The 12,584-nt window shown below is 39.6% G+C and overlaps 1 protein-coding gene across 1 annotated transcript in view; it reads left to right on the forward strand.

Annotated features, from left to right (window-relative positions):
* The first annotated feature begins 405 nt into the window (after nucleotides 1–405).
* The window catches only part of LOC123283875 (centromere-associated protein E-like), a 37,362-nt gene continuing 25,183 nt past the window's right edge, over nucleotides 406–12,584 (forward strand). The window contains exons 1-4 of the mRNA XM_070503778.1: nucleotides 406–480; nucleotides 3,081–3,546; nucleotides 7,923–7,999; nucleotides 12,428–12,532. Of these exons, the coding sequence (XP_070359879.1) occupies nucleotides 406–480; nucleotides 3,081–3,546; nucleotides 7,923–7,999; nucleotides 12,428–12,532 (723 nt within the window). The remainder of the gene's footprint in view (nucleotides 481–3,080; nucleotides 3,547–7,922; nucleotides 8,000–12,427; nucleotides 12,533–12,584) is intronic.

Below are 12,584 nucleotides of genomic sequence, written 5' to 3' on the forward strand. Positions count from 1 at the left end.
TTGATTTTCAATTTTCATGATCTTTAGAAGGTGGTAATGTCTTTAAACCCTTTTGGCTAGAGGTGGATTTTTTAATAAGAACGTGAAGAAAACAAGTCTTGACTCAAAGCACGTGGAAAGACATCCGTAGTTTTCAAAGCCTTCTTAGACCATTAGGGTAAAGTCTTCGTAATCCTATTCTCTCCTCAGCAAACTCTAAGGCACTCATGGTTACAATTTGTGTGGCACATCTCATTTCTGTATGACATTTTGGTTACTTAATTATTGGAACTCACCATTCCATAAATCTGCGCTTGCCATTTGCCTTCTGACTCCAATTCCTGCCTCGTGCCTTCCTGCAACTCCAGCTCTCAGGTGAGATGGGTCAGCTCAGACCTGAGGAGGGAGTGACGGCTGCTTGAGATGATGGAGATGTTGGATTCAGAGCAGCTGCTTGGGAAGCAGGCAGTTGTTCTGAGCAAGAAGGCTCAGTGCTTCAAGGCCGTTACTCTCAGCCCAGGAATAAAATTCTACGGGACACAGTTTAATTGCTTCAAGATTCAATTCATAACCCTTTTTCCTGCATCCTGTCATTATTAGGCCATTATTTTTTTGTCCCTTTTATTACATTCCAACAGATCCAGGCAAATATTTGCAAATATTTTTAGAGATGAAGCTACATGTGACTCTTCACTCAAGTGCTGAGTGACTACTATCATAGGCTACAACCAGTAAGCAGTGAAGCCTAGACAAAGGTCCGGATACGAAGGGTAATAATTAGTATATTCATCTCTCTTGTTTGTAGTTCCCACAGATACTAAGTGGTTAATTTATTAGCTTAAGAAAGATACTTCACTGTATCATAATTGTCAAGGAGTGAAAATATTGCCTAAAAGCATTGGCCGAGCTGTGCCTCTGCTGTGAAATCTTTTATGTAGGAAACGTTAACGTGTCATCATATGCCGATAGGAACCAAGGCCTTTGAGGAAGGTATAAGAAATTAAAGACCAAAATCATTTAATTTGAGAATAGATGCATTAACAAGATCAAATACAAGTTACTTGTCTTTTGTTTCAGATACTACCCTGAGAAAATTTTCCTCAGCACATATTGACTATATTTTGAAGGAAAAGGAGCATAATATAACCTTTGAGTCCTGAGAAGAGCAATTGCAATCAATGGACTTAATGTCTTAAATGGCTTTTATTATCATCATTGGTGGTATATAGAAAAAGGTTAATAAAGCCTCTTTCACAGCTGGAACTTACAAATTAATCCTGTTCAGCAGCATTCTCTCTCTGTGCTCACTAATCAGCTCATGCAGCTGGTGGCTGACGGTCATCTCTTCCTAATTAGAGGAGCACGTGCTGCAGAGCCATCATTCTGAATGAGAGCCATGGTGTTTACTCTGTTTCCCTCACCCTTCCTGCTTCATTCACCGTTAAGCAACCCGTGACAATGACACAGGTTGTCACACAGAGTATGAGGAGATGGAATCACAACATTTGGAGGTAGATTGCTTGGATTTGAGTCTAGGCCTTCAACTAGCTGTGTGACCTCAGGCACGTTACCTAATCTCTCTGAGCCTCGGATTCTCCATCTGTAAACAGTCGTTCCAGTTGCTTCCTAAGTTCTGATGATTAAATGAGATAATACATGGAAAAGCACTACGCAAATATCTTTTTACATTTCAAACCTATTCTAAGATTGAGAGAAGACAGTTGTACCCTCATGTGCCCATCACCCAGCTTCAACAATCATCCATTCACGGTCAGTGATGTTCATCTATACTCCAACCAGTACTCTCTCTTGCCCCCAAAGGAATCTTATACAGCAAGTTCCAGATGTCATATCATCCCCATGCTTACATATTTTAGTGTGTATCTCTAAAAGGTAAAGTCTCTTTTTTAAAAGCCTAACTATAAAGCCATTATGCTACTTAAAAATTTTAACACATACCTAGTCAGTGGCCATTTCCCAGTTGTCTCATAAAATCTTTTTAGAATTATTTTGTTTGACTCAGGATTTAAATAAGGTCTACACATAGCATTTGACTGACCTGTCTCTTTAGTCTGATCTATAACTGCACTGTTCAACATGGCAGCTACTAGCCACATGTATCCATTTAAATTTAAACACAAATTAATTCAAATTAAATAAAATTAAAAATTCAGTTCCTCCATTGCAACAGCCACATTTCAAGTGCCAAATAGTCGCATGGATAGTGCAGATACGGAACATTTCCACGATTGCACAAAGTGTTATAGGACAGTGCTGATCTACAAGTCTCTCTTCCCTCTCTGTTTCATCCATTTTGATTGTCAAAAAAAACCCAAGTCATTTATGTCATGGAATTTCCCACATTCTGGAGTTTTCTGATTGAATCCCCATGGTGCCATTTAACATGTTCCTTGGCCCTCTGTATATAATTGATGGTTACAGCTAGAGGCTGAAAAGCTGTTTGTCTGTTTCATGAGCTCAAGTCCTACCATGTGACCTTAAGCAAGTAACTTGACCCCTCTAAACGTCCATTCCCTCACATATAAAACAGGAATAGTAACAGTACCTACACCATTGGGTTGTTATGAATGTTAAAGGAGATAATCTGAAGTGCTTGGCCTGGTGCATGGCTCATGGCATGGATTAAGTATACATTAGTTATTATTTGCATTATTATACTTGTTATTAGGCACTGACTCTCAAATCTTAGTCCATGCATTGGCTGTGTCAAAATCCTCCACAGACATAAACAAAAGCTTTCCAGAGATTCTAATTCAGCGGGCTGTAATGCAGTCTCATTATATTTGTTAAAATAAATCTATCAAATCTTTGTCTAGGATTTACTTTTATTAATTGATTTGCATTCAAGTGATTAGGATGATTACAATAATTATCCAGTGAACTCTTAGAATTTTACTAAGATTCCTCTCTTTGGGTATGCTTGGAAAATCTGTCCCTAAATCAATATTGCAAAGTATATACAAAATATTCACCACAGCACCTTTACAATTAAATATTCATTCCATTTTTATTATTATAGCTTAGCCTAGAGAATTAAGTAAACATGTGTTACTTCACTCCTACACACCGTTTAAACGCAGCTAACAGGCTTTCTGAATAAACCATCCCGCCCCCGGCGGTATCAGGAGTTAGGTTCCGCATATGCTGTCGCCAGGCTGCAGCCGCCTGAGGGGACTCGCCCGGGGCCCCGCCCTCAGAGCTCACACCCGCCGTGCGCTCGCGCCCCAGGGGCCGCCCCCCGACACTCCAGTGCGACTCTGCGTGCACAGGCCAGAGGCTCAGAACCAGCGCCGGGCTGCCCTGCTCGGCCTCCTGGGCGCAGCGGCGTTTGCCCGTGCACGTGCCCTCGCATCGCGCGCTCCGGGGCCGGGCTCCGGGCGGTTCTCGCCGCTGCAGTTCCACCGGGACTTCCGCGCTTCGGCGGCCTGTCTGACGAGCCGCCGCGCCCAGAGAGGTTCAGGTTGGAGCGACACTTGCCAGAGGGCAGCGGTCACGCCAGATCTTCGGCTTCCATTCCGTTTTCGCGCGCTTCTCCCTCTTTGCAAGGTGAGTGGAGCTCGTTTGTGGATGTGTTAGCACAGGATGCGGGAATCCTGTGAAGCGAGTCAATTCGGAGCCCGACGTGAACCAGGTGGGGTGGCAGCGGGAGCGCTCACAGGGTGGAGGCCCGTAGTAAGGACGCCAGTCCTCAGGGGACTCTCGGGCATGAACGGCAGAGGACGGTGTGTGTCTGTGGGGACAGACGGGCAGCGTGTGGCGGGGTGTGTGTGAGAGACGCGAGTGAGCGGTGGGATGCGCCTCCGTGCCGTGGGTGTGGCTGCGAGGCTGTGACAGGTGAGTGGCTGTGCTGGGGTGACGGGGATTTGGTTGCGTGTCCTTCACCTGTGCGGGTGTGATGGCTGTGGCTCTGTGGCGTCACTGTCTGGTGGCTCTGGGCTCCCTGGCGCTTCCTCCTCTTCTCTCCTCACAGCCACTTGGCTGCAAGAGGAAAGTAGGACATTGAGCCCTAAAGGAAGATTTCCAGCCAGGGGGCACCGAGGTTAGTTTGGGAAAGCCTGGGGAGTTCTCTACTTGGGAGCTCTGAGGGGCAGCTACTGTCTCAGAGCCTCGGGGTTCCCAGAGCTCGGACCCCAGGAACGTGCTGTAAACCTATACCCGTAGTCCAGGCTCTGTCGTCTTTTCCATCTGTTTATGTGTATGAGCAGGGCGGGTGTGGACCTGGAGAGTGTCGTGTAAGAGAGTCATTCTGTGCCCCAAGAACAGCCTGGTGCCTGGTGACTTCCTCCTCAGTCCTGCCATCCCCCAAAGAAGAACCTTGGGGAGGGGAAAGAATTGTTTTCATGCAAAAATCAACATTGAGGATAGTTGTTTCTTTCTTTCATAAATTCACTGATTTTAAATTATTGATATAAGAAAAATTTAACAAAACTTTGGAATAATATCTGATTTTTAGTTGTCTTCCCAAAAAGATTTCCAAATACTGATTGAAATACAAGAAAATAAGGAATCATTTTATTTACCCACATGCCTTTTGTTGCTGCTTCAGGGCACTGAGAGTCTTACTGATGTTCTCACTTTATGAGACGCTTGATCACATCAGCTTCTTTGCGCAGGTTGTGATTCACAAATGTCTCTTTGTTTCTGCTGCATTTCGGCGGGAGGGAAATTTCCTCCTCCTCTTTTCTAGAAACTCTTGATGTATGAATTAAAAATGCATTCTCAAGCAAAAGATCTAATTTTGCCCATTATTTTTGTGAGCATTATCAGAGCAGGGCTGATAAGCACAATTTTACTCTAGGAAGGAGAATCGTTTCTTTTATAATACCCAATTAGGGGACATGCAATGTTCTTCAATAAAAATAGCTAACATATTTATATTTATATGGGATTACAACATATTACTAAGTTTTAATGTAGATCATATTTCTCCAACATATTCATGCTAAGTAAGTGATCTTCGTACTCTTGCCTTTACTGATGAAAAACCCAAGACACTAAAATGTCATGAACTCTAAGAGCAGTTACATTTAGAAAATCTGAGAACAGAATCTATGGTTAAGTTTCAACTGGATACCATTCCCCGGTTATGAGTGTGTACTTTACACTGGGACCAGTATCATCCTGATTAATAATCCTGTACATGCCATCACACAGCAGAACCAAATTAATTAACCTGTTCCCTGTTAGATTTTTGTGTTTCTAGTTTTTGGCTGTCAAAAACTCTGTATTGAAGATACTCGTACATGCATTTCTTTATCTCAATATTTTCTTAAGAAATGTCTAGAACTAGAATTTGGGGTAAAATAATCAGATTTTTAGTAAATGCTTATCATATGCCAGACCATGCCATCTTAGTATTTGGGGTGATAAAAAGACTCAAATGACACTGTTGATACTCTTATGTTCCTTCTGGTAGGTAAAGTAAACCCTGAATAGGAATAGATGCATTGAAGGCCACTAGGGAGATTCAGATAATGTGACTTGGTGTTTGATAAGGCAGTGATGTCATTCTGACTGCAGCCACCACTGTCGGGTTGCGATCAAACTATGATGACCTATGAGAGCACCATGATGGTAAGGAATTTATGTTGTAAATTTTTACCTTACTTTTTCAGTTGAGATATATACATGATCATAAAATTCCCCCCCCCTTTTTTTTTTTTTTGGTGAGGTAGTTTGGCCCTGTGCTAACACCTGTGGCTAATCTTCCTCTTTTTGCTTGAGGAAGAGTGGCCCCGAGCTAACATCTGTGCCCGTCTTCCTCTGTTGTGTATGTGGGGTGCCACCACAGCATGGCATGATGAGTGGTGTAGGTCCATGCCTGGGACCCAAACCTGTGAACCCGGGCCACCAAAGCAAAATGTGCTGAACTTGACCACTACGCCACTGGGCCAGCCCCAAATTCACCTTGTAAAAATGTACTCAAAAGAAAACTTTTTACTATATTCACAAGGTTGTACAAATCAGTACCACTATCTAATTCCAAAATATTTGATCACCTTAGTAAGAAACCCTGTCCTTGTCAGCTGTCACTTCCTATCCCTCGTCCTCCCATACTCTGGAAACCACTAACACGTCGTCTGTCTCCATGGATTTGCTGAGTCTTGAAATTCAGTCTACATGGAATCATGCAGTATGTGTCCTTTTATGTCTAGCTCCTTTCACTTAGCCTGAGGTTTTCAAAGTTCGTCCATGTGGTAGATAAGCACATCATTCTTTTACTTTATTTTGGAAAGTATACACGGCATTACATTTGCTATTTTAACCACTTTTCAGTGTACAGTTCTGTGACAGTAAGTACATTCACACTGTTGTACAACCATCAGCACCACCCACTTCCAGGACTTTTTCATCTTCGACTGAAACTCTGTCCCATTAAACACTAACTCCCCATTCCCCTCTCCTCCCAGTCCTGGCAACCACTGTTCTCCTTTCTGTGTCTATGAATTTGACTTCTCTAGGACCCTCATAGTAGAGCAATCGTGCAAAATTTATACTTTCGTGACTAGCTCATTTTACTTAGTGCAGTGTCCTCAAGGTCATCCATGAGGAGTCGGTATCAAAATAGCCTTATTTTTCTGGCTGCGTAATATTCCCTTATATCCATAAATGGCATTTTCTTCATCCATCTGTTGATGGACATTTGTATTGCTTCCACTTTTTGGCTGTGACAAATGTGAACATTTGTGTACTAGTTTTTGTGTGAATGCATATTTCCATTCTCTTCAGTATATACCTAAGGGCAGAAGTGCTGGGTCACATGGTAACTCCTACTTTACATTTTTTATTCTGATGATGATGGTTGCTGAGTGAGACTGATGGGATAAGATAATTGAGCAGCTTTCTGGAGGACGTGGCTAACAGGATGGGAACGGGTTCCATGAAGAGAACTTGCAAAAGGATGTAGCCCCGAGACCAGCAACAATACATATTAGCTATACTCAGGGACTTCAGCCATCTGTCTAGACAGTAATCCAGCAATGAGCATGCCTAGAAACCTGAGAGGAGATTGTGTCACTGGTAACTGAAGGAAACAAAAACCATTTAATAAAACAACCCAAATTTAGTACATTTCCCCAAGACCAACTAAACTCTGTTTAGAAGAATGAACTTTCCACATTTTGGAAAACAGCTTCCACTTAACACACAACAAATCTTCACATGCATAGATATTTTAACAAATGAACATTCAATCAGCAAGTTAAGATATACTCAACAAACAAAATCCCCCATCAGGGGCAAAAGATAAGCACTGTCAACATGTAAATGTAAAACTTTCTAGATTTTTTCTGTCTATTGAAGTCTGATGATTTTTCAGTCGTTTGATATTGAGATACACATATGTTCTTCAAATGGTATCATATTGTACCTATAGTTTTATAACCTGATTTTTCTACTGACAGTGTTTCCGGAATGCTTTCCATGTTCACGATATTTTTCCTGACTTCACGTTTATTACGTGGATATGTTGTAATGTGTTTAATCACAGTCAGTTTTTCTGGAATTGGAATACTGAATATTTCCTGACCAGTTCTATGTCTTTTCTAACCTCTTCAACCTCACCTGACCCCAAGGCCATGAGGTTAGGTGTGCCTGGATGGCGTGGCTCCTTTTCAGTCCTGGAAGGTGTGAATGGAGGGAGGAGGACCTGTTCAGGGCTGGGCTGAGCAGCCTAGTCTCAGGGGCAGAGCAGCTTCCCCAAAGTGGAGGTCTGGCCAGAAAACTGTCTGCTGAAGTGTTTGGGTTTCCTGGGCATTAGGGGAAGAGTTTGGGTTTATCTACAGTCCTTCTAATTTTTTCATATTGTTATGTTTGTACAGTTAGAGGTATTATGCAAAATGGAATGGAGGAGCCAAATGTTACTTCCTCTCATGGTAACCCTAAATTATGCTTGCTCTCATGGTCTCTTTTTCCTTTCCCAGCTCTGGATTCTCTTTGTTCTTTCCCAGTAGAGGAATCCCAAGGAGGACTGATCCGTTTTGGCAGGTGCACAACCATGGTATGTGTAAGTTAGTGTTTCCTTCTCATTGAAATAGTGGGACGTAAATGTTTTCATTAATTGTTCTGAAGCTTCCTACCCAAAAGAACCCCATGTTATTATGTGCTTCCCAGTTCCTCCCATTCCAGTGAACTGAACAATGGTTCCAAATAACCTAGTCCTCCTTATGTGGCCGAGTCTCTTCTAGCCAGTGTTTATGTATTCACTGACCAGATTATTCTCTCCTATATGTTCAACTTAGTAATATTAAGAGCTATAATGGAGGAATGAAGAAATTAAGTCCTGTCAAGAAATGATTTGAGCTTCCCGTGTCAGGACTGTAGTTGCATGAGAGATGGAGATCCCATTTGGCCAAGCAGGGAAAGACTCTGACATTCTCACAGACGTGAGTTTTCTAGATACACGTGATAAAGCCCAGCAATGAACGATCTCTGGAGGCTGAGATCCAATGCTCTGTGAGGTTTTTGGAATTGAATAGCAATATGATTTAAGACTTGAAAATATATGGATCATGGTCCTTGGTAAGGGATTCCTGAATGATAAATATGACTATTTTATTGCTGACTAGGATGCGATGAATTTTAATGACTTTGATATAATTCTGGATCATCCTACATTAGTATCCTCTAACTCATGAACCACAGAAGTACTAAGTCGGATTGCTAGTGGCCATAAGAGAGAGTAAAATCATGTCTTAAATTAACAGAGAGCAAGAGCAGAAAAGACCTTAGATATGTTGTCCAACTTAATGTATAAAATCATAATCATCTAAACATGATTAATTCTATTATACCATAAGTTAGAGTGCTATGCAGCCATTCAAAATATTTTTCAAAATAATGAAACTACATATGATAGAATTTAACAAAGAATTTGAGTGTTTAAGATATTCTTTTGTTTCTTTTTAAATGCTGTTTTTCTATCTGTTATGACAAACTCTAAGTTTCAATTGGAGAATTTTATCCTTTTACATTTAATGTAATTATTGACAGTTAGATTTAGGTCATCCATTTTACTATATGTTTTCTTTTTTTCCGTTTGGCTTTTGTTCCCCTTTCTCTTTTTTTCTTCTTTGGGGTTAATAATATTTATTTAAAATTCCATTTTAACTTGCTTTTTCTATATGTGCCTATTTTTAGTGGTCAGTGTCTGTGTTTAAATATATATATATGTATATATATATGTATTTATATATATATATAATTATTTTATTGGATCATATTGGCTTTCAACCTTGTATACATTTCAAGTGTCTATCATTATATTTCGGTTTCTCTTTAGACTGCATTGTGTTCATCACCAATAATTCAGTTTTTATCCATCACCATACATATGTGGCTTTACCATTTCATCCTCCCTCATCCCTTTTTCCTCTGGTAACCACTAATCTATTCTCATTTATGTGTTTGCTTATATTCCACATAGGAGTGAAATCATACAGTATTTCTTTCTCTGTCTGACTTATTTTGCTCAAGATCCATCCATGTTGTCTCACATGGGAGGAGTTTGTCTGTTTTTATGGGTGATTAGTATTCCATTGTATATATATACAACACCTTCTTATCCATTTGTCTCTTGATGGGCACCTAGGTTGCTTCCACATCTTGCCTATTGTGAATAATGCTGTGGTGAGCATACGGGTGCATATATCTTTTTGAATTAGTGATTTCATGTTCTTTTGATAAATACCCAGTAGCAGAATGGCTGGATCATACAGTATTTCCGTTTTTAAGTTTTTGAGAAATTTGCATACTGTTTTCCATAGTGGTCACACCGGTTTGCATTCCCACCACCAGTTTATGAGCATTCCCTTTACTCCACATCCTCTCCAACGTTTGTTATTTTTTGTCTTGGTAATTATAGCCATTTGACTGGTCTGAGGTGATATCTCATTGTCGTTTTGATTTGCATTTCCCTGATGATTAGTGATGTCGAACATCTTTTCGTGTGCCTGTTGGCCATCTGGATATCGTCTTTGAAAAATGTCTGTTCGTATCCTCTGCCCATTTTTTTATTGGATTATTCTTTTTTCTTGTTAATGAGTTGTATGAGCTCTTTATATATTTTGGAAAGTAACGCCTTGTCAGATGTATGATTTGCAAATGTTTTCTTCCCATTGGTAGGTTGTCTTTTCGTTTTGCTGATGGTTTCCTTTGCATTGCAGAAGCTCTTTAGTCTGATGTAATCCCATTTCTTTATTTTGTCTTTTGATTCCCTTGCCTGTAGAGACATGGTATTCAGAAAGATACTACTAAGACCTACATCAAATCTGTACTGCCTATATGTTCTTCTAAGAGTTTTATGGTTTCAGGTCTTACGTTCAAGTCTTTAATCAATTTAGAGTTAATTTTTGTGTATCATGTGAGACAATGGTCTACATTCATTCTTTTGCATGTGGCTGTCCAATTTTCCCAACACTATTAATTGAAGAGATTTTCCTTTCTTCATTGTGTGTTCTTGCCTTCTTTGTTGAAGATTAGCTGTCCCTTGATGTGTGGTTTTACTTCTGGGCTTTCAATTCTGTTCCATTGATCTGTATATCCGGGTTTTTTATGCCAGTACCATGCTGTTTTGACTACTACAGCTTTGTAGTATATTTTGAGTTCAGGGAGCATGATACATCCAAATATTGTTTCTTTTTTCCCCCCTCAGAATTGCTTTGGCTATTCAGTGTCATTTGTTTTTCCATATAAATTTTAAGATTCTTTTTTCTCTTTTCATGAAGAATGTCATTGGTATTCCATTCGGGTTTGCATTAAGTCTGTAGGTTGATCTGTAGATCAATCTGTAGATTGATTTATGTAATATGGACATTTTAACTGTGTTTATTCTTCCAATGCGTGGGAATGGAATATCTTTCCATTTCTTTGTCTTCTTTGAGTTATTTCATTAATGTCATAGTTTTTGGAGTATATGGCATTCACCTCCTTGGTTAAATTTATTCCAAGTATTTTATTCTTTTTTGTTGCAGTTGTAAATGGGATTATAGTCTTGACTTCTCTTTCTGGTGGTCCATTACTAGTGTATAGGAATGCAACTGATTTTGTGTGTGTGAGGAAGACTGGCCTTGAGATAACGTATTTTGCCAATCTTCCTCTTTTATTTTCTCCCCAAAGCCCCAGTACATAGTTGTATATCCTAGTTGTAAATAGTTCTAGTTCTTCTATTTGGGATGCCACCACAGCATGGCCTGATGAGCGGTGTGTAGGTCCACGCCCAGGATCCCAACTGGCAAACTGCAGGCCCCCGTTATGGAGTGAAACGCAAATGATTTTTGAATGTTGATTTTGTACTCTGCAGCTTTACTGTATTCATTGATTATTTCTAATAGTTTTTTGTTGGATTCTTTACAGTTTTCTGTATATAGAATCATGTCAACCACAAATAGTGACAGTTTTAATTCTTCCTTTCCTTTTTGGATACCTATTATTTCTTTTTCTTGCCTTACTTGTTTGGCTAAAATTCCCAGTACTATGTTGAAGAAGAGTGGCAAGAGTGGGCACCCTTGTCTTGTTCCTGTTCTCAGAGGAATGGCTTTCACTTTTTGACCATTGTGTGTGATGTTGGCGGTGGGTTGGTCATATATGGCCTTTGTAATGTTGAGGTACTTTCCCTCTATACCCATTTTATTGAGAGTTTTTATCATAAATGGATATTGGAAAAGAAATTGAACTGAATCCTCTAAAAAGTAATGTAAACTTCAGATCAATAAGAAAGTTTATGAAATCTATAAAAATCTTTTTCATTCTCATATTTCAATAGTGAAGAAAGAATAAAGTGGAAAACAGTATCATTTGCAATCTCAATAGAAACATCAGACACTTGGGAATCATATTTATGTGGACCCTAACTAAATTTATAAAGAGATTTAATTCATTCAACAAATATTCATTGAACCATTAGTCTTCTGGGTACTGCAGTAAATAAGATAAACAAATGGGAGAAAATGTTTTGTTTTGTACTTGTAGTCAGAAATACAAAATGTAGGCAGGGTATGAATTTTCTGGTCCAAGGTGCTGGGAAGAATATATGAATGGAGCTTGGAGCACCATGGACAGTACAGACAGTCGTGCTAGCATGTTTAGTTGGCAATAATTATTCTGATGCAGAGATCTGGAAGAGTAGGAACCAGAGATAAATCTAAAACCTAATTTGCAGCTATGAAGGTTACAGGAACAGATTCTGTCTCCAAAAAATATGTGGTTCTCCCACTTTTTTCCCCAATGAGTTGAGGTTACTCACTAAAAGACTTCATGATACTATTATTCATTTTCTGACCATTTTTTACATTTTTTTGTGTTACAAGTATAATATTTGATTCCATTATTGAAATAATGTACAATGTGTAATTGAAAAAGTAAATGATTAGACATTATATATGAATGGAGTTATAGCTGAAGCCTTGTTTATTTCTTTCCATCCAAGCAGGACCAACAGAACATCAAAGAGGTATTAAAATATGAAAAAATGTTGCTATGTGATGGAAAACAGCACCTTACAAAAAGCCTGAGAGAAAAGTGCTTTAGGATAAAAGTAAGTGCCCCTGTTCAAATTACAAATAAATATTGGGGCCCTTCCAAAGGCC

This window comes from Equus asinus, unplaced genomic scaffold, assembly GCF_041296235.1.
Source record: "Equus asinus isolate D_3611 breed Donkey unplaced genomic scaffold, EquAss-T2T_v2 contig_803, whole genome shotgun sequence".
Classification (NCBI taxonomy): Eukaryota; Metazoa; Chordata; class Mammalia; order Perissodactyla; family Equidae; genus Equus; species Equus asinus.